The sequence below is a fragment of the Scleropages formosus genome, chromosome 4 (assembly GCF_900964775.1).
Source record: "Scleropages formosus chromosome 4, fSclFor1.1, whole genome shotgun sequence".
NCBI lineage: Eukaryota > Metazoa > Chordata > Actinopteri > Osteoglossiformes > Osteoglossidae > Scleropages > Scleropages formosus.
The window spans coordinates 17,661,162-17,683,987 of NC_041809.1; the positions used below are offsets into that span (position 1 = coordinate 17,661,162).

The 22,826-nt window shown below is 41.1% G+C and overlaps 1 protein-coding gene across 22 annotated transcripts in view; it reads left to right on the top strand.

Moving 5' to 3' along the window:
* Positions 1–928: 928 nt before the first annotated feature.
* picalma (phosphatidylinositol binding clathrin assembly protein a) overlaps positions 929–22,826 on the top strand; it is a 37,516-nt gene continuing 15,618 nt past the window's right edge. For 7 of the 22 annotated variants that reach the window (XM_018755257.2, XM_018755261.2, XM_018755260.2 and 4 more), the window contains exons 1-11: positions 929–1,678; positions 16,618–16,760; positions 17,528–17,603; positions 18,977–19,079; positions 19,316–19,409; positions 19,621–19,732; positions 20,411–20,517; positions 20,613–20,654; positions 21,439–21,450; positions 21,612–21,697; positions 22,441–22,564. In XM_018755257.2, the coding sequence (XP_018610773.1) occupies positions 1,549–1,678; positions 16,618–16,760; positions 17,528–17,603; positions 18,977–19,079; positions 19,316–19,409; positions 19,621–19,732; positions 20,411–20,517; positions 20,613–20,654; positions 21,439–21,450; positions 21,612–21,697; positions 22,441–22,564 (1,029 nt within the window). In that variant the 5' untranslated portion in view covers positions 929–1,548. The remainder of the gene's footprint in view (positions 1,679–16,617; positions 16,761–17,527; positions 17,604–18,976; positions 19,080–19,315; positions 19,410–19,620; positions 19,733–20,410; positions 20,518–20,612; positions 20,655–21,438; positions 21,451–21,611; positions 21,698–22,440; positions 22,565–22,826) is intronic. The other 15 variants (XM_018755271.2, XM_018755273.2, XM_018755272.2 and 12 more) reach the window with 5 other exon arrangements.

Consider the following 22,826-nt stretch of genomic DNA (forward strand, 5'->3'; position numbering starts at 1 on the left):
AAGTAATTAATCTTACAATTAAGATGCATTATTTTCTCCTTTTTTGATTTCCTAGACATTACTTTTCAAACTCCACCTTCCAGAAAAAAAGATTGAAAGGAAAGAAACAGCAATTCACAGTGACAAAAAAAGTCCAGCTGCAGCAAGTTCCACAGATTTCCAACAGAGTCTGAGTTTTTCTATTAAACCAATGTCTCAACAAATGATTTTTTTTTTTTTTTTTTAAACAAAGGGGAACTTTCCTGTTTGCAATTTTGGAAAAATGTTACTCGATTACTTCAAGGAATGAGGTTTTCAGTTTATGTTACTGGAACGAACATATAATTCATGAAAATATAATTATTCAAAATTAAAAAAACAAAATGGAAGTGACCCCTGCTTTCTTTATTTTTTCTTCCGACTATATAAGAACACCAGTCGCAAACATACGCAACTGATTACACAAACACTGCTGGTATTCAACATTTTGTGCCTACTAGTAATTAAACTAATATCTACAGTAAATTAAAAAATAACTTAAACCTGCAATTTATGGGGTGTCATTCAAATCAAATGTCTGGTTGCATCATTAAAGCCAGGTATTGTTTTATTCCACGGGGAGTGTGACCCGACCCAAGCGCGGCTGTGTGGCATCCTTCAAATTTACTCAGACATTATCTGGTGAGATAAAAATTGAGTGTTTTCATTGTAGCGGACAATCATTGCACCAAACAGCAACAACCCAAAATACTAGCGGGACGAGGCCCGTTTATGCATCGCTGGGAAAACGGATGATATTCGGTTTTGTTCCCTTAGATACGCCGTCACGTGACACAAAGCCGTCAGCGCGATGGTTAATGTAAAACTATGCAGCCGCGCCTGCCATCTTGGCTCTAATCATGGAGAAAAGCCAACGAAGTCTAACGCGTAGCTTGAGCCACAATGGCAGTAGCTTCCGAAAGCGCTAGACCGCAGCCAGACAGCGAGGGCTATGGTATCCCCACAAACCTTGGGAGGCTCCAGTGAGAAGAGGAAACAGACCCGCCATTTTCCTGCAAGCCTCTAGTCCATTTAAACTCAGTAGGGGGAGGCGAGAAAAAAAGAGCAGGAGACACAGAAGGAAAGAGTGACTGAGGGGGGGGGGCGAAAGAGCGAGGGAGCGAGAGAGAGAGAGGTACACGGTGAGGAGGGAGTAAGAAAGAGAGGACCGCTTATAACTGTAAAATAGGAAAAGGAAACTCTGGATTTGGACCGTTTGCAGTGAGAATTTGCACCTTGTCCACATCGGAGCTTCTTGGATTGGGCTGTGGATACCCGTTAGCTAATTGTGTGTTTTTTTTTTTGTTTTTGTTTTTTTTTTTTTTTTTTTTTCTTCTTCTTTCTTTTTTGAATCTTTCTCACTGGCTTCGCCGTTCACGCGCCGGGCTGGGTTTTCTTCGCCCCATCCTCCACTGTTTATTTTGTGTCAGGTGTCGGGACGTCGGAAGCCGGAGGGTAAAGCACAATACCAGCTATTTTACATTGGGAAGACATATTGTTGTTCTTGTCGGCCACCTACGAAGAGCGGAGATGTCTGGACAAAGCATAACGGACCGGATAACGGCGGCGCAGCACAGCGTCACCGGCTCCGCCGTGTCCAAGACCGTGTGCAAGGCCACCACGCATGAGATCATGGGCCCCAAGAAGAAGCACTTAGACTGTGAGTATGTCTATGTGGCCGCGCTGGGCGATCCAGTCCTCCGTCCCTACTCCTCTCTTCTCGCGGAGACGCGCTTTGCCGCGCTCCTGCCGCCGGTCCGGGACTGAGGGCCGAGGCCTGTTTGTGTGTGTCTGTGTGTGTGTGTGTGGCTGCGGAGGCGGCCTCCTTCCCGCTATCCGTACCGCTCCGCCGTCACACTATTAAAATGATGATGATGATGATGATGATAATAGAAAGAAAAGCATGCGATGCGGCGGCATTCTTGTTGTTTGAAGGAGGGCAGAAAGGAGGACGCGTTCAAAAAAATCAAAATGTGCCGTAAAAACAGCCGGCGTGGTGGAAAATGGGTTACGCGGCGCCCGTTTTGAATTTTTCATTTTTGTTATTTTATAAAGTTTGTGGTTGCAGACAGATCTGCCAGATGTGTTTGTCTGCCTCTTAAGCTCCACCATCATGTCTTTCCCACAAAGGTAAAAGTGTCCGTCTCCACCCCAGTGTTTGGAGATCGGATTTATTCGTATAAAACAGGTCATTGCAGCTCACACTCCCTCACTTCTGAGGTAAACCTTCAAACCAAAACGGCACGTAAACGAATATAAATATACAGACTCTGCATAAAAATGTCGTCTCGGTATAATCATAATGAGTAGCTTGCTTGTTGAGGGCCCGCTGTGAAAGGAGGAGATATTTAAGTTTCTCTGGACGATTTTTTTTTTTTTTTTTGCCTCAGGCGTTGTGGTGGTGATGTGTGAGGTGAGAGAGAAGTGCACACAAATGACCATGCTTAGCTAGCAACTAACCTTGACTAATAAGCACAGTCCTTCACTAACAAAACTATCCTTAACTTAAGGCTTAATTAACCAGCCTGCCCAACCTTCATTAACCAACACAGCTAGCTAACCCAACCTTCAGCGCAAACAACTTTTGCTAACCTTTGAAGCCAGCCTTCATTGACCAGGTCAATCTTGACTAACCAGCACTGCTAACATTCACAATCAGCCTTTAACCATCGTAGATAACCTTTTACTAACCAGCGCGATCAACTGTCACTAATCAACAAATCTAACCTTCATTAACCCGCATGGCCAACTTCCACTAACTAGCACGATCAACCTTTAGTTACATACATGCCAAACCCTTCATTGACCAGCAGCCCTAACCCTCATAGTTAAGTGTTGTGTTGTTGACCTTCGCTCCCCTCGCAGCACCATTCTGATGCACGAAGTTGTGTTATACTGTGCTGTGTACTTGTGTCGTGTTGTTGATCTTTGCGCTCTTTGCAGCAATATTCTGAACCACAGTGTTGGCGTGCCATTGACCTTCGCTCCCCTCGCAGCACCATTCTGACACGCAGAGCCTCCTCACACAGTCATTAGACTCTGATGTCAGGCACAAGCTGTTGGGGAACTTTGTCCCACATTATTGAGACTCTCGAATTGTTTCAGCCACTGAAACCCTGGCATGGTTTTTTTTTTTTTAATTTTTATAATTAAAATAAATCTTTGCACTATTTAGACTTATTCCCATTTATTTAGTCTGTTGCCATCGATCCTATATACGTATTATTGCTGCTTTAGAAAAATCTAAATATTCTATAGTATAATGACACATCAGAACAACCCTGTGCAGCTGCAGTGTTTTAGTGGCAACTTCTGATTCATATGTTCAAGATTCCTGAGCATTTGTAACAGGGTCTATCTCTGCATGTGTGTGGTGTGTTAAACAGGAAGGCTCTATTTCTGTGTATACACTCACACAAAAATATATATGTATGTACATATGTGACACCATAATTACCACATTACTATGAAGGGGAGGTCAGGACCCTTTTGTACAATGCTAACTACTGTTAGGTATTTCCAGGGCAGCAAGTTTTTTTTCTCTTCCCCCCCCTCTTCTTGCTTTCCTTTCTCTCTCCTGGTTAGGACTGATCCCCTGCAGTGTAAGGTTCTGAGATTGAATCCGTCTCTTACTGTTGTATGTTTTAAGAAGGCAGTTACTGTCAATTGCAATTGATACAGTAAGAATTCTCTGCTGAATAAATTTGTCATTGTAAAGTTAATCACTAACATTGTCTGCCTTGGACAAAGCAAGCAGATGAGTTTTTTATATATAAAGTTTTTTTTTGTCATTTCAGTCACTGTTGAGCTGGGGTTCCCTAGGGACCCCTTTGGATTTTGTGGATGGGCTTCACGGCATATCTCAAGTGTTGGATTGCTTTAAAAAAGAGTAACTAAATAAAAGTTAAAATGGGAAAAAATACTGTGCCATTACATTTATTCTTTTAACTGATGCTTTTCTCCAAAGCCACTTACAATTTTAAAATACCTACAGTTATTTACCCATTTGTACAGCTGAGTAATTTTGCTGGAGTGTTTCTGGGTGAGCACTTCGCTTGTGTGCTACAGCAGTAGGTGAGTTTCGAACCAGTAACCTTCGGCAGCAGCTCTAACTACTACTCTCTCAGCTATCACACATCATCTCTACTATAATTCTGTGTGAAGATGACAAAATTCCAGTGAGCACAATTTAGTGCAATATTTTGTCTGAATTTATTTATGGTTGTTTTTCTAGGATGGGTGCCTTGGCTTTCATCAGATTCTCAAATGGGTCCGTGGCCTAGAAAAGGTTAAGAACCTCTGCTGTAGAGGTATATTGGAGCAGTCACATTTGAAGGTTTGATGCTGGGGGCACAGTAGGGGGTTTTTGTAGGATTGTCCTTTAATGAAAACTTGAAGTACTTTTTTCATGAATGAATGGAGGTCAGACTGGTCTTTTTCAGAGTTTTGCTGGAAGAACTTTAAATGCTTCAGCTTATTAAATTTTGTACAATAGTTTGTGTTGGTGTGATTATGCTTACTATCTGCCTTATGTGATTTTGTGCATTAGCATATGTATGACCTTCTCATCAACAGCTTTTGTTGATGCTAATCTCTGCACTGTAGAAGATAATATGCTGTAGATGTGGACATTTGGCATACTTGAATTTTTTTTTTTAATGCTTTCATTGGTGTTTTTTGCCTAAAGTCTGGTCTTACTCTGAGTCTTTCGTATTTAAGCTTTAGATATAGAAACGATGAACAAGAATACATTCCTGAAATTACTGGTCTGTGAAATTTATACTGTAATATCGTGCTGGGTGCTTGTATTTATTCACAGCTAGAAGGTGGTACTGCACGAGTAACCTTGTGCAATTCTAACGGGATATCAGTAGTTCAGAGAGATTTAGGATCTCTGAGGGATTGATGCAGATGGTTGTCGCACATTTCTGTTGTATCAGGCCGTCATGCTCTGGATGTTCAGGTTTTTTTTTTTTTTTTTGGCCCTGTCCTCTTATTATACAGTAAGGCTACACTACTGATGTCATAAGTAAATGTATTTTACTGTAGACATTTTTAATGCCTTTACCGAGATCAGTTGGCAAGATGGACTTCAGTCCCTCAGCGCACTTTTAAATGTGTACCAGTGTGTGTTTTTTTTTTTTCTCTTTTTCTTTTCTATTGTAAAAGGAGCAAAAGTCCATGCTTATGAGGGCATTTCAGGATAGTGCAGATATGAGCCTAAACCTTTGCTCATTAATGCAATATCTTAATACTTTACAGGGGTGTAAAATGATTCCTGTTTTCTCTCAGTAATCCTCATCCACATTCTTCTGACCAGAAAAACTGTGTGCTTGCTTTAAGGCAAGGCTACTCCTGTAGTTTTCTTTTCTCCCTCTTGGGCCATCTATTCAGCTCCAGTATCGGTTCTGAAGGAGGGAGGCTAGGCCACATCAGGAGCTCCTCAGCCCGCTGTACTTCACAACATACACTCTTGGTTTCATGGCTGGAGACCCACATGGCTAATTTCCTGTGAGTAGCTATTTTTAGTTTTAACTCCGAAAGGAGAAATTGTACACTGTGTTTGTCTAGTTTTAAAAGGCATGTCTGAAATTTTAAAGCCGAACGGGACTGTTCGGAGGCCAAGCCATTCACCACTGTTGTCTGTTTGACTGACCTCTCGAAAGCAAGTTTTGTCACGGGGACGTGGTGGGATCCGAGGAGGAAGGTGACTGGGATTTCATACGTCAATGGTATGACGGTTTGTCGGACTTTCCTTTGTGACTAAAATAGTTGTCCCTTGTCCCCACCCTCCCGTTTCATTTTGATAGACTACTCCATTTCCCAAGTTCAGGTGGGTGGGTTTCTGAATGTCGCTGTCTGGCTTTCCACTTCTGGTTTTCTCAATTGTACAATTGGTAAATACTCGCTATTGCCAGACCTCATAATTAGCAAGCTGTGAATAGTTCAGCATTCAGTGATGTGTGAAGAGAGACATTTACATCCAACCCGTCTCTTGGTCTACTTTTATGCCCAGCTAACTCAAGTAGAACTTTCCCCCGTTAGTATGATGTCTCTTCTGCTCAGCCTTTTAACACGCCCCTGTTTGGGATTTATTTTGGATATACAAGTAAATAAAAGATTTCAATTTGATATGTAGGTTGCATCCTGTTAGAATTTACTTAATTGTTTCTACGAGAGGTGAGTGTGTCTGGTATGGTACCAAATCAGTTTTATGAGTTTTACGGTTACTTTGGGCTTTCCCAATGTAATTGAGGAGAAAAACTGATGAAGACTGTACATTATTCTTTGACCCTAAGGAATGTAACTGAGTGAGACTCTTGACCAGTTCTTGGAACATTAACAGTAGTTATTTAGGCAGCTTTTGGTTTGTTTCGTAAAGTCCCCAAATTTTATCGCACACATTTCTCTATGTTTATAGAGTGTGCTTCTCTAAAGATCATCTTTTAATTGCCCTCATTCATACATACTGCTGTTTTAGTTTCTTCTCCCTGTATGTAGTGCTATTTGGGATACAGACCATCTGTCTAAATGGGGATTTGATCCCATTATCAGGTATTATCAAGACTAAAAGAGTAATTGAGAGCCTCAGAAGTTCCCTGAACTCTTCATTCTCTGGATTGGGGTTCCTTCAGCTGTGTGGGGTTGTTTTATTAGGCTTTTGGGAACAACAGTTACTCATTTAAGTAATGAACGTGTTTAATTGCATTGTGTCCAGTGTACAACGTGCTCCTATTAATCATTATGTACTCTATGCACATTAAGTGATTTAAGATTAGGAACTAGTTTACATTTAGATAGGTAGACTAGATTCCCTGGCAGCGTTATGGTGCCCCGTTTTACGTAACTTCCCCGCAGTGTCAGGCATGTAGAACTGTACAGGGTTGAAAATGTGATTTGTCAGGTTGAGCACGGTTCTAGGATGGTTCCAGGAAGTAAGGTATAAGCAGACAAGGAACTCTCTCTATGGCCAGAAAACAGCACCGGGCCTGGAGGCAAGGAATGATCTTGCAGTGTACACTGAGTCATTCACAGGTGGGCAGTTCCTGATAAGCCAGTCTCATTGCCTTTTCACTGGCTTTTTTTTTTTTTTTTTTTTTTTTTTAAAAAATACATGCTGAAACCAGTTGATTGATTCTCTTTTCTGTCAAATAAGGATTAATCTGCTGCATATGCAGATGGTGGGAGTTTCTTAGAAGACTTTAAAATTAACCCAAACTTGCTCCCTCATTGTCTCCACCCGTGGCCATGTGTTGTGATGGCATCAGTTTTTTCCTGGTGCTAAATTTATGCTGGTCCCTTGGTGGGTGCGGTATTCCCACCTGGGATCAACCCAAGACATGGCTACATTTTCAATAACTTTTGTGCACACTGCGACCTCTGAAAATGTTGTGCATTGTTAATCTTCCTCAGGAAGAAGCTTTTTTGACTTAAATTATGGCTCTATACATTGTACTGTTGTATACTTATTCTTTAAAGCATGCAAGCTTAGGTACCCAGACTGCAGGAGTAGGCCTTGGAACTGAGCCTATAGGTTTATCTCTTCTGTTGTCCTTTTTTTTTTTTTTTTAAAACTAACACTGATGGATCAAAAAGCATACACACATTTTAGACACTTTGAAAACGCACACAGCTGTATCTTGCTTTGGTTTAGCATTCCTGAGTATTCAGATAGCTAATGTGAGTTTAAGGACCAACACCCATGTATATATATCTACTTAAGAGCACAACTGTTTATGGCTATAGTTTTAATAATTTACAAGTGATGTAGTAGTATTACTTTTCTTGTCCGTAGCAAATGCAGTGACTTTCAGTGAACCTGAATGTTGCACATGTGGTGACCTTTTTATCCTTAATGCTTTAGGCTCATTCTTTTTTAATGGTTATTCCTGGTTAACTTCAACTATTTTAAACTGAATCGCATGCCTGCTCTTTCATTCCTCACCATTGTGTGTGTGTGTGTGTGTGTGTGTGTGTGTGTGAGCTTTTCTATTCTGTAATATTGACCAGATTGCTTTTTTGTTTCGGAAATCACCGACAAGGACACCTGGTTTTATTGGTCTCAGTAAGATTATTGAAGACCTGTTTGCATTGCTGTGCTGGTTGCTTTTAAAGTATGGTGAACTCTCACACAATAAATTTTTCCCAGTGTCACCATTATATAGTGAAGATATGGTATTGTGAAACCATTAATGCACATTAAATACTGTCAATTCATTCACAAGCCCAAAAATTAGTTTTTAATCTTATAGAGAAATCATTCCTGGCATGTTTTGCAGCCTTATAAACATAATAAAATAACACAATAAAAAGATATTTAACATGATAAACAGATGGACACGGTGGCATAGTGGGTCCTGCTGCCGTCTCAAAGCACCTGAACTCTTTGAGAGAATAAGTTCAATCCCTGCTCAGCCAGTGGAGTTTGCATGTTCCTCCTGTGCTCACAGGGGTTTCCTTCTACAGTCCAAAGATGTAGGTTTGCTGCCATTGAAATTGCTGTCAGAGTGAATTTCTCCATGGAAAATTATTTACATATAAAAATCACTAATAAATTAGAATGAGCTGCCGTTGATATTGGTGTTGGTGGATTGAGTGAAAAATAACTCATAAAATTAAATTTCACTAAGGGCACAATTGGAGCTTTGGCACTTTCACCAGCGACAAACAATGAAGCAGTTCCTCTGACACCACCAACTGGAGCCACCGAGACGCATCAACCCACTAGGTAGCTGCTCATTGGCTGATTGGCTGTCATTCCTCCCACGCCTCCGCTGTCACATCAACACACTCTGAAGAAAACAATCATGTTTTCATCGTATTGCCAAAATTTAACTGTATTGTGGAACTCATTTTTTCATGGAAGGGATATATGAGGGTTTGCTGTACAGAATTCTATACAGGACTGTCTAAGGTTAGAAGCTCCTGTTGTTTCAGTCTGAACCTGAGGTACAGAACAGTTCTTTATTCTGCAGCAGTTTTCCTTTTTGGTTTTATGGTAATGGTCAGACATAAGTTTCAAATATCATCATCATCATCATCATCATCATCAAATAAAAGGTGGGTTAAGGAAACTAGACAAAAGGGCAGTAGCCCTCAGTTGGGGCACATGGTGGTATAATGGTTAGAGCTCTTGCAAACCTTCCAACTGGAAGGCCGCAGGCTCATATCCCTTTTCCTGCTGCAGTACTTATGATCAAGACAATTTCTCTGAACTGCTACTGTAAGAATATTCTTCTGTATAAATGGGTAGGTCATAGTAAAGTTATCCAACACTGTTAGTCCCATTTGACAAAGTAGCCAGATAATAATTTGGTTTTTTCCCTCATTTGATCTCTTAATTTAAAATGTTATCAATGGCAAAGGGAAAGTACACTAATGATCTTGGGAAATGTACTTTTTGTAATGTGTATATAATGAATATGTATACAGTAGTTCAGTTTGTGCTTATTTTTAGCGGTCTTTCAGTTAATTTTCTTTACTACATTGTACACATTGGGCTTGCTTGTTGAGCACAAACATACAGTGCTACTCTATAGTAAACAGCTTTAAGGATTTCTGGATTATCAAATGATTCTGCTCTACAGTGTCTCTAAGGTGTGGTTACTTTACTGCCTGTATTTGTCGATACTAGTGACTTCTCACATAATTTTTCATCTCTGAGGCTCTACAGTCTTGGGCAAATTTCTCTGTTTTGGGAGGGATTCACAGGATTTGGGTGCCAAGAGTAGCTGGATCAGCTGAAGGTGTATAAGTGTTGCTGAGTGTATCGCTAACATACATGGCCAATCCCACACTTCTCTTCCCCCATGGGGCTTTGCTGCCCTGCTGCTCTTCGCTCATGTTGGACCAGCACCGGTCAGTTTGCATGTGACCATAGTAGGGTCTGATGAGAGTGCTGACACATGGATGGTCCTCCTGGAGGATTGGGACAGTACCATCTGCAGGGTCGCAAACCCAGATCCATCTCCCGAGAGCTCTCATCCTTCCTGTATAAAGTAAACACCCCAAAGTCATGCTGTTGACAGCAGTGCTTGCCCTGTTTGTACTGCCTTGTTTGCTTGAGTGTGAAGGGTTTGTCTCCTTAGAGTACAGACACTTGTCTATTTACGTAAATTCGAATTACGTAAATCCAGATTTAGGAGAAAAAATTCCCAGCATACACATTATTTACGGATAGCGCTTTTATTGTACACAAAACATTTGAACGTATGTTAAGTGCAAGTGAGCGTAGCCAGACAAGGCAGGAAGCTGCATCTTCCCAGTTTCACATTTTTCGAACCGTGAACGTGTCTCCTCTCGTTAGTGTAGTGCTTTTTTTTCCCCCACATTTTTTCTTTGCTTATTTCATTATTCTCAATGCCTGGTGGTAAACATGCACTCGAAGGAAAACGAGAACCGTATCGCAAGTGTACAGCAATCGATTTGGAGATTAAATTGAAAATATTTCAGTCTTTAATATGTCTGACATTTACTAGAGAATTATATTGTGTAATTTTTTAATACCGTGTTTGCAATAAATGCCTAGGCTGGGGTAGGCTAGCCTGTGTTGAATGGGGGGGGGGGGGGATCTGCCATGTGTAACTTTTGTCTTGCATAAAGGGTTGAAGAACGGTCTATTTGCGTAAGTCAAGGGGCATCTGTAATTACTCAAATGTACTGCAAAATTCCATAAGATAGTTATGTAGCCATTTATGCAGTAGGTTGATTTTTACTGTATCAGTTCAAGGTGAGCACATTGTTCAAGGGTCCTACGTCAAGAGGTGGCAGCTTTAACCACTACGCCACCTGGTGCTTTCCTTCTTTTCAATGCCTTCCCTTTGAATCTGTGCCTGAAATGGCCCTCAGAATAGAGGTATTCTCTCAGCAGTGAGCGCTTCGCGGGCCAGCCACATGCTTGATTTGTCCTTGCGCATTATGAGATTGCGCTTTGATTTAAGCGTGCCGTGGTATAATGCACCATGTAATGCAATGCCATCGGCCTTCATTCTACTGTACTTCTCAGGGCTTAGAGTGATCCCTCTAACGTAGCCAATGAGAGCGAATGCTGCAGCTCAGGAAGGTTATGCTGCCCTAGTTACAGCCCCTTTCCCGTGATATCGGTAAAATATAGGCCATAAAGCCAGCGCTCGTTTGACGAGAAAGTGGTCCCATTGAGCTTTCTTACCTCTGCGAACCGTTATACAGGGAATCCCATTTCAGATTTTCTGTGAAGTGTGGAGCAGTGGGCTTGTCATAGGAGGGCATCTCCCACATTCTTCTGCTCCCTCAGATTGCTTAAAATGTAAACGACTCACAGGATGTTGTGCAAAATGAAAAATGGCGAATGCGGTGATCAAGTGGGAGATTGTAAAATTGGCTTTCAACATGTTTCCTGTTAATGAATACCTTTTTATTATAGAAGCAAGCATGCAACAAAATTCTTTGTTCTTAGTTTGAAGTACAAAAGATGGCGCTTGAAATAGAATTTTTGCAGTGGTGAAATTTTTGTATGTCTTTGGGGCGAATGAAGCTTATTGTTTCATATCAGTTTTTTGTGTTTTTGTTATATTAGCTGCTTTTTAAACTTAGGAGTATCAGTTTTTTTAGACCAGAAAGAGCAGCTGAAGAACAGTAGATATTTTTGTCTGTTAATTGTAGGAACTCTGAATTTTATACACATGAAACTATCTTTTTTTTTTTTTTTTTTTAAATTTAGGATCCTGCCTATTTTTTCTGTGTTTTTTTTAAACTTTGCTTATTTAATGGAATTGACTGTTTATATTTTAACATTGACCATTAATAAGGTGTCTGGCCCTGCACATTGAATGCTTGCACTTCAGTTTGATCTTGAGCCAGTTGACTCCCTATTGTATAGCTGGGACACAGAGGACTAGCGAGACATTACACTCTCTATTTGTGGTTTGTGTTTTGTTTTGATTTGTCCTACAGATGGTTTCCCTAGATAATTAGAATCCTGTAACTGCATCTTGGTCTTGCTGAGCCGCCAGTTCCCAGCCCTGTGGCAAGCGGTGAGCACAGGACGTCTGTTAGAGATAGATGCTGACCTTAGAGAATGGGTTTGATTTCCTTTAAGTTTGCGTGAACTTGTGTGAACTCACTGCCTGGTTTGGATTGCCAGTGGCCTTGTCGTAGCTGGTCGAAATCATCAAAACCCACAGCAAATGATGTTGGATCCGAGTCCCTCTGAGTGCGGCCAGTTCCGTGTTGCCATGCTTCTGTCGGTTGTGGGCTGCACTCCAGATCATTCACGTTTCCAGTTGTCGGTGCTGAATGTGGCACTCCTTTGTGTCCAGCTGCACTGGCTTCTACTTCTTGAGCACTGTTATCTAAAGCCTTGGCAGGAAAACGAGAATGCTTCTCCCTTAGGGGTCTCTAAATAAAATAGTGAATTTCTGTGCCTATCGCAACCTTAAATGTTTCAGTGAAAAGACGACTCTCATTGCTTCAGAACTCGAACCATCACTGTCTGTGCCTTTACTACTTTATGCATTTCATGCATCTATGTTGACATTAATCAAGAAGTTTTTCAAAGAATGAGGGAATAATCAGTTAATGGAAATTTGTTAAAAGAATCTTAAAAGCTCAGTTTTAAAGGATGCTGTGCAAAATTACATTTGACCCCAGAGTCAGTGAGTGGTAGAGATTCAGAAATACTGTACTGTTCTGTTTGCTTGCCCTGTTGGATTTAGTGAGTTGTATGTACCAACTCTCCTCGAACTAAAACATTCATCACGACATTTCTCAGTTCTTGTGTCTAATTGAACTGTGGAGCAGCACTAATTATGGTTAATTGTACACGTGGAGGCGTTGCAAAGGAGGACAACCAGAACATCTTCCCCCCCCCTCCCAAACCTCTCAGATTTAGCTTTTGAGCTTCAGTATCAGTGATTACGTTACAGAAATCGGCTATCATTTTTTTCGTCCCTTTCATGCGTTAGAAATGTTGTAATGGAGCTCTAACATAGTGGATGAAAGTGATTTACAATTTGCTTGAGCTGTTTGCTCCTTCCTGGGTGTAGGGGTTACCATCAGGTCACTTTTTGTTGTACTCTGCCAGACAACGAAGCACTCAACTCGGACTTCGTATGACATTGGCAAACATTTTACGGCTAACGTGCTGAACAACAACAAAAAACGAATCGGATAAACCAGAGCAAATGAGGTAAATTAAACAGACCATCTTTGGTTGGCAACCTCTAGTTGGTGTGCCAGTGGCTTTAATAACAGTTGGCGATATACAGTATATCTACATATGTGCCATGGTATTTACATTGTCAGAAATGGTCCCAGAAATGAATAAAATTCCAGTTCTGAGATGCCTGCTAACTGAAGCAATGAAGCTGAACAAACCTTGTTGCAGAAATCAATTTGCTGCTCATTGTGGCATTAGGCAATTAAATGTGAATCTTTTGACAGTTTAAGGATAAAGCCAGCAATTGTAATTTATAGCTTCATAAAACACATCTGTGAAATTTTTGGAGTCCTTGTGGTTTCTTTTTTTGTTTCTTACTCTTTACAGTTCACTGTGGTTCTCATGTCATTAGTTAATTGTCTTGAGTGAGCAAAACTAATGAAATATTTGTGTTATGTTACTGCCAAACTGAAATTTGCCATGTGTTTGTTGTAAATATTATATTAGGGCAACATTACCCTGCAGTTACTAGTGGCATATCTTGCTTTCAGCTGAGACCAGCCATATGCAAGGTATTGTCTGCCTGCTGAAGAATTTTAGCTTTTAACTTGTTCACTTTCCTGTTCCCCCCTTCACAGGAAGAACTTAGCCATAGGGCCACTCTATGCATGTTTTCCAGGTTATTTGCATGCTCTGCTTTGCATTCTTGTTTTCTATTAGCTTTTTACACTGGGGTGATGTAAAGAGAAATGTTATGCTTTTTAATGCATGTTAGGCTTTGGTTGCAGTGGCATGAATACTGGCATTCTAGATTCCCAAAGATAGCGGCAAACACAGACAGGGAGTCCTTCGATGGAGCTCTTCAAGAGATTGGTGGCTTTCCAGCTGTGACACTTGGTCACCAGTTAAGTACAGAGCAGTCCTCTCATTGAGGCAGAAGGGTGAGTCTTTCCTCTTCCTGCTGATTGCAGCTACAGTAAGGCCCTTGCACCTGAGAGGGATGGGAACAGAAAACGTTTGTGTATCTTCATCTCCTTCTGTCTGGGAAGTGCTTGTGCATGGGTGGGGGTGGGAGGGGGACTGGTGCTCCCTGCCAGAGCTTTTCATCTGGCTTTAAGAAACCCAGCCCCTTTTGGATTCTTGCATGTGATCATCACTTGCCTCGCCTTCCCTTCAATGTGTCTCTCAGTGAAATATAAGGTATCTTGACAATGAACACTTTCCAGTTCTCTGTTGTATACTTTTGCAGGTACCACTTTGTACATTATATTAATTCAGCAGACAGTTTTCTCCAAGACATCTTAGTATTTTTGCATACTGAAGTAGCTATGGTTTAAAAAAAAAAAAAATACAGGTATGCTGGTATATGAATTTAACGTAAGTACCTTGATCAAGGGTACAATAGGAAGAGTGGCATTTGAACCTGAGTCCTCTGAGTGTAAAGCAATGGCTCAGACTCCATGGCTACCTGCTGCCACAGCTTCTGTAGTACGTTATGAGTCAGTGACAGGTGGTCTGTACATGCTTCGCCGAATTATTCCTTTCGTCCATTCGTAATTCTCGTGTCCACTTATATGCTTTGGTTGACAACTTCAAATGAGATGTTGCGTTCCACGAAAATGTCTGCTTTTTTTTCTAAGCAGGTGTGTGTGTGTCAGCTTGCATTTGCTGCTCTCCACAAGGCCCATTCTGCCCATCTCAAAGGCTTTTTGTTGTCACATGACAGGGCTTTTGTCAGTGTCATAATGCTAATTGCAGTTGGCAAAGACTCTGTACAGCTGTGCCTATGGAAATGAGCAACCCTGTCAAGTGTTGTCCGTTACGAAAAGTGTGTAAACACATTTTCTGTGTGGTTTTTCTACATTATATGGCTTTACATGACGTTTTAGTAGACTCCTATGTTCAAGACACCTTATTGTGTAGGATAATAAACTTTATACTTATTTATACATTTGGACAGTTGTACTGCAGATATTCATGGTAAGTACCTTTGTCAGGGGTACTACAGCCAGAGTGAGGATTCAAACCCCTTACAACCCTCCGTCTGTAAGGCTACAGCCCTAACTTGCTGTCTCTTTCTCCACTTTCACCATGTAGTGTAATACGTTGAATAATATTGACAATTGAAGACTTTTGTACTGCTTTGCAATACAGTGAAATTATAGTTTATATAATTTTTTGGACTATCTAAAGTCCAGTTGGTGCTGAGTATACAGTTTAAATTTACCTTGTTTAAAGTGACCACGGGGGCGGGTCTAGGGTTCGAGTCCTGCTTGGGGTGTCTTGCGATGGGCTGGTGTCCCATCCAGGGTGTGTCCCCCTCCTCCTTCAGCATTGCTGCCTGTGTTTCCGGGTTAGACTCCTACTCGTCGCGACCCTGCTCGGGACAAGCGATTGTTGACGTTGGTTGGTTGGTAAAGTGACCACTTGCTGTTATTTGTGTGTACAAGATGTAGTCGGACAGAATCAGCAGGAAGTTAGAATGATGCTACGTTAAGACATTAAGCCACATTAAGACGTTGTATAAATACATTAATGGCCATGGAAATAATTAAAATTTAAAATCATAAACTGATTACATATGATCTACAGGAGGGGGAAGTGATGGTTAGTGGGCAGTGTTCTTAAGGCTTTCATCTTAGGATACGTTAAAGGGAACAAAGACATTAGCTTAAATATCAGAGTATTAAATGGCTTAATGTCGGCCAGGCTTCAGACATCTTATTGACTTAAGACTTTATAGTCACTTCATACTTGTAATTTCTCAAATGCACAAGTAGGATTATCTGAGGGTGTGCCCATGGACTGGGGACAAGTGAATGGGATGAGGGTTCAAAGCTTTTGAACTGTGTTATCTAGTCACTACAACAAGGGTTTCCTTCACTGTGGAAAAGCTCTTTTTGCTCTGTAGAACCTGACACTGATGTCACTCTGTCATAAAATTGTACTGTGATGTTTGTTCTTCACAGTGTTCTGTGCACAAGCAGGAACAAAAGGTAAAATGGGATGCAGGATTTTTTTGAGTTAGAATTGTGCAAGGTGAAAAGTGTCTCCCTGGCTGAGTTCTTGCACAGGGTGAAGAAGTACCATAAAAGAGGTGTCTCATGAGGGGGAAGCAAGCCATAAGGCCTCCACTTTCACTCCAGGCCAGATGGCGTTGGAGGCCTGCCAAGGGGAAATGAAACGGAGGGCTTCTTTGCCCACCCGATAGGCGTAGTGGTTGCGACCTGCATACAAACTCCTTGTGTGGCATGCACTTGCTCCCTGCGATACCCCCGTGTCACCCATTCGGTTTAAGTCAGCAAGGAACGATAATGATCTAGCTGGCCATTCGGTTTTCCTGTGTGTTTGAAAACATGTCTGCTCTCAATGTTGTACCAGCTGAATGGGATCAAAGTTATTAATTGCAGCAATAACATGATTGCCTTCTGTCTCTGTCTTTTTCGCTTCCTGTGGAACTCCAGACCTGATCCAGTGTACCAATGAGATGAATGTGAACATCCCCCAGCTGGCAGACACTTTGTTTGAGAGGACCACTAATACCAGCTGGGTGGTGGTCTTCAAGTCCCTTATCACCACACACCATCTCATGGTCTACGGCAATGAGGTGAGCAGCTATTGTTGGAGAGAAGAACCTTTGCACCTGGTGTCTTCACGCTCAGTTCGGTAATCAGTTACATTCAGATTCCTTCAGGACATAAAACAATTTCAGCGATTCCTGAAGCTACACCTTGTGCGCAGGTCCACACTATTGAGGAAACGCACTCAGTAATATGTGCTTGTACTTGTTTTGAAAAACATGCTCTTGTAACCATAGGATTACTTTGCTGCTCTTATTTGTATGAGAATGAGTATTTGGTTTGGAAATTGCCATAGTTCGTGTTTACAGAAGAGCAGTGTTAGCTTTGGCCTTCCAAAGAGCTCTGTCATATATCAGGCGTGCAAAGTAGAGAAAAGTAGAGCAAACTTTTTATTGTATTTTACTGGGCTTAACTGCTCTGTACTTCTGTATGCCAAGACCTCTAGTCCCATTGGTTGCTGCAGTGTCACCGAATGTGTACAGAAGTAAATACACATACATCCATATAATATTTTGTATAGTTTTTTTTTTTTTGGTTTCCTCGTTTCAGTTCAGTGAATGTTGCAAAACTGTAGTTTTAATCAGACCTGTTATCCTGTTTTGCCATAATGTGTGCTACAGTCCTGTGGTTTTTAAAAAAAAAAAAAAAAAAAAAAAAACCTTTTATGATGGAAAATGTAATATTTGTTTTTAATATATACATATGTAAATGTAGGATACATTCAAAAACTTGTCAATTGTTAGCTCTGCGTTCTCCAAAAAGTTCACCAGTCTTTCTCGTTTGTGTGTTGCAGCGATTTATACAGTACTTGGCTTCAAGGAACACGTTATTCAACTTGAGCAATTTTTTGGACAAAAGTGGGCTACAGGGTGAGTGACTCCAGTCCAACAAAAAAACCTATTCCTTTTACTTATCTGAAATGGTAATTAAAAACATGTGATCTGCCACATCAAATGAATGTGCAGGGTGTTTCTTTTTTTACGAAAAAAAGCCATATTCCTGCTCTGCTTTGAGTCTGAGACCAAGGGAATGGTTTTCAGTGCTGGCAGTGGGAGGGTGGGACCTTCACCAGAGCTTTCCATCACTCTGGTGCGAGATGACAGTCTAGCCAAAGGTCTCTGTGAGGTCTCTTCACCCGCGATTCTGAGGGAGCTGTCATACACAAAGGTCTGTGGGAAGACATTGGCGCCTCCCAGTCTTGTTCCTGGCTGTACCAGACTTTCTGCTTTTTCATTTTCATGCAGCCACTCCAGGGTTACTACACCATAGTAGTTGCCCCCCTCTCTTCTGCCACAGCGTGTTTGTGCCTACTGAGCTGCCCAAAGGGAGGGGGAGATGGGGATTGTCCTGCATAGACTTCACCGATAGGCCTTCTTTTTGCAAGGGTCTCTTTCTAAATCCCTTTGTTTTATGGAAAGCATTGTCACTACTATATTTAAGCAACATCTGTAGATGTCCCACAAATGGTAGTTTGATTCTCCCCACTACCCAGATGAACATTAGGAAGACGGGCACTGAAAAACTTCATAATGCAAGACGATGCGGCGTCAGATTTCGGGCAGTTGTGATTGTTGTACCCAGTGCCTGTCGGAGACCTCCCTTGTTTCCGTTTGACAAAATTACGGATTCCATAATTCCTCTGTACAACTCTTCTCGTTCTTCCTTTATCAGACTTTTCATTGTGTCATCCCTAACAAACCTGAATTTTTTTGACATATTAAATATCAATATTTATGCATATTTTTGCTGTTTTAAGAAGCAAGCCCTCAAAAGTAGGACTGTAAGTAGTAGAGTAAAATGGTGTGCATCTGTTTGCAAACTGAAAAGGTGGTATGTATTTTTGACTGTGAAGTCATGCTACTACAGAATGGAGATAAATATTTGAATATACAAATCTTCAGACATGAGGAAATAGATCTCAAAATATGTCTCTGGACCTTTGCCTTTTCTCCCTCGCTGCCATTGATAACTGGTTGTTCCGGGTCTTATCTGGGTCAGAAGGAAACCAAGAACCCAACTGATTTTTTTTTCCCTTTTTTTTTTTTTTTTTTTTTGCCTTGGCTTATTGCTTTCTAAATGAAATTTGTATTTAAGTATTACTTACCATGACTTGCATCTGTGTGAGATGAGTTCTGTAAATTTTACACACCAACTTCCACAAAGATGCAAATGGTTCTCCCCACATGTGTGTTGTGCATTATTGTACCAAAACACCTTTTTGTTGTTCCAATGTCATCCTTAGGTTATGACATGTCCACTTTCATCAGGAGGTATAGCCGATATCTGAATGAGAAAGCTGTGTCCTACAGACAAGTGGCTTTTGACTTCACAAAAGTAAAAAGAGGGTAAGAGAACTTTCTTGCTCAAAGGAGTCAAGTTTTTATTTTTAGCTTCTTATGAAATAAAGTGAAATTGTGTTTTAATTCTGTTTTGAGTCAGTGGTAGAAACTCATGTTCTACTTTCTCTACTTTGATTTCTACCTACTAATTTTTTGCATTTCAAAGACGTTATGTCTTTCTATGCCTCTTTATGATTGTTGATGTAATATGTTTTAATAATTTTAACTGTCTCTTATTAAAGAGCTGACGGTGTGATGAGGACCATGAACACAGAAAAGCTTCTGAAAACCATACCTATAATTCAGAATCAGATGGATGCTCTGCTTGATTTCAACGTGAGTTTTTCCAACTGGAAACACTTTACAGTTTTTATTAGATGGCCAGCCAATTTTATTATGTATATAATCTGCAGCAAGTTAAGGAGACACATCTGTTGCATTTACTTTGTTCGGCTTACACACTTCTGAGTGTTTTGGCTATGGTGAGCGGTAAGGCTGAGGAGTTGTGCTAGAGGAGCCTGTGCTGATGCAGTGTGTGTTCCTTCAGGTCAATGCCAATGAACTCACAAACGGAGTCATCAACGCTGCCTTCATGCTCCTATTCAAAGATGCCATCCGTCTTTTTGCTGCTTATAATGAAGGGATCATCAACCTGTTAGGTAAGCAGGCTCCAATCCCCAGAGAGCCTCTGTGCAGCAGGCATTCTGGGCTCCCATGGTTTCACCTTGTTCGGTGAAGGCAGAGGAACTCTAGAGCTCCTCGTTGAACTCTGACAGCTGTCACCTTGCAACATTGTAACTTGCTGTGAAGTAGATCTTCATAAGGCAGGACTTTTTGCCATGCCCCACTATAACATCGGCTTTAATACGTGTATGCTCCTTAATTTCCATTTATTTGAGCAACCAGCAGGTGCAGCCTGGACAGGTTAAATATTGTGAGAGCTTATGTGTGTTTTGCTGTAGCAGTCAAAGGTCAGTTTGCGCTGGTCCAGATACTGTAGTTCAAGGTCAGCTGTGTAACAGCTCAGGCCCCCCACTGGGCACCACACTAAGCTGCTGTAGCTTGTTTAGTAGTGCCCGCATGCTCCAAAGAGAGGTCTTTTCGGGATAAAGTTCTGGTAGAATTATGAGTAAATGAAGTGTCATGTCATTGCAGTTCTAGGTTAGCTCAAGGTAGGTGGTTTCCTTTAGGAAAGTGTGAAGGTTTCAACTAGAATATTGATCACACCAGGTAGGTTCCAGAAGAAAGTGTATCTGTCCCTCTTTCCAGAGGAGACCTTCAGAGTGACCTTTTGTAGCTTATTTGAGAACTTATTTCCCCACTCTTTCAAAACACAGAGAAATATTTTGACATGAAGAAAACTCAGTGTAAAGAAGGCCTTGACATCTACAAGAAATTCCTCACCCGAATGACAAGAATCTCAGAGTTCCTGAAGGTCGCAGAGGTAAGACTGCCAGTCTGCTTTGAAATGTGAACATGTTAGAGTTCTGGCACAAAAGAACTCTTCCTAAGCTCTGCTCTGCTTTTCCCTTCTTGTAGCAAGTGGGAATTGACCGAGGGGACATTCCTGACTTGTCTCAGGTAAGACTCCTGCATCCCTGTTAGCTAGAAAGTCAGAAAGAAGCACCCACCACTCCTCTTCTGTCCCCTGCTGCACTGCAGGCTTCCTTTTTTTTTTTTTATTTTTTATTTTAAACTTCTTACTTCCAGCTCTTTGATAGCACTTCCTGTTGTCTCCCTGGCTGCCCTCACTTGTAGCCACTGGCAGTGTGTTGCTGCACCTGGCACAGGCGTCTGATCGAGCACTGTTGAGCGCATGAGGGCTCTTGGTGCATGTAGCCCACGGGAAGACGAATCTTACCTCTTTTCCTTACTTCTCTCAAAGTACAGTAAATAAAGGTGTTAATTCAGGCCAGCATGGGATTCACAGTGCCCATGTGGGACATGTTTTTCATATTGACGTTCGTTAAAATGAATATTCATTAAACTGAGTAGCCACAGGGACTGAGGCATTTTTGTAGCTGAAGAAGTTTCCACAATGAAAAGGGGTTTTTTTTTTGTGTTGAAAAACAGCAGTGTTTGTCATTTATCTCCAGTTAATGGCTTTTTGTCAGTGATTGAGAGCATTCGTGTACTTTCTTTTAGATACTGTAATAATTGCCAGACACCTGCTCAAAAAACATGCACATTTCAATTAGCATCATGACCTTTCTGAGTGTTGAATGTTGTATGTTCTGTGTAGCTTTTTTAAAATTGAAAGTGCTCTCTAGAGTGGAAGCTAGCTGTAGATATCCTACTTATTATTTATACCTCTGACAATTACCACCTTTATATTCTGTATCTTTCCTTATCTTTCCATTTTCAGTTTACGGTTTGTGTAAGTATCTGCATCTCACTCTTCTTCTCTGTGTGTGTTTGTGTGTGGAGGCTGCTTGGTGTACATGTGGGAATACTTTGCATGCTTGTTGTACCTGCTCTTTGTTTTCACCATATTGCTCAGTGGTCCTCAGCACTAAAGTCATGTTAATGTTGCAATAGGCCCCAAGCAGCCTGCTGGATGCTTTAGAGCAGCACTTGGCTTCTCTGGAAGGGAAAAAGGTCAAGGATTCCACAGCAGCGAGCAGGTATTGCATTTTTGTCAATTGCTTTGTATTTATTTATTTTTTACTTTTTTTAACATTTGTGTCAATGCACAGCGTAAGTCCTAGATGAGATGGCCATGTCAAGTTTAACCAAGACATTATTACATTTTCCGCAAGTGGTTGAGAACAGTATGATCCAAGTAACATTTTGTTCTGTAAACTAGTTTCCTTTTTTTAAAGGAAGCCAAGGAACGTTCGTGCATAGGATCCAGTTTTTCTTTCTTCAAACGGAGGTTCCTTTTTATGAGCAGTCTTAATGAAACTGTGTACTTAGTCATTGCTGTATCATGTTCAATGCTCTCTCAAGGGTTCCTATAACTTATTCTTGTTAATTTGTTGTGTCCTCAACACTTTTTTGGAGTTCCATTATTAAGCTTTCATTGAGAAACTTAAGGGAAATTGAGTCTATCTGACGAGGGACTTGTTTTAGCTTGCTTTGTTCTGTTAAGTGTTCACCTTTTGCATGTGGTTATAACTTGGGGATTGAATAGATGGTAACACCTAAAGAAGTGTAAAGCTCTACCATCTTGAACTTAGGGCAATTTCAGTACCTGGTCTTTCTTTAAATGGGATATATTCAGAGTGCACATGCCTTCCAGAAGCACTTTTAAAGTCTGAAAACTCCGCTCACGCCAGCAAAGCACTTTGGAGAGTGGCATATTTATTGTACTCTGAAGGCCCTCTGTCCGGAGCTCTGATATTCCACCTCTTTTCGGCATCTCCAGAGCCAGCACTCTGTCCAACGCAGTCTCCTCACTGGCAAACACTGGCATATCTTTCACCAAAGTGGACGAAAGGGAAAAGCAGGCCGCCCTGGAGGAGGAGCAAGCACGCTTGAAAGCGTTGAAGGTACCTCCTAACTGATGGCTTAGAACTCCTGTGGCCTCCTTTGGTTCCAGACCGGATGTGTAAAGCCCATCACTGCATTATAGAAAACCTGTTCAGGAAATGCAGTGGAATTTGTCAACATGCAGCAATTTTCAATGCATTTTAGCCAAACAGGCTTTTAGAAACCATTTTAAATTGGTGGGTTTTATAGGTTTATTAAGTCATCTTTTTGAAATTGGTTTATGTCCTTCGGATAGGGATTTCTGCAGATCTGGTTCGGTAC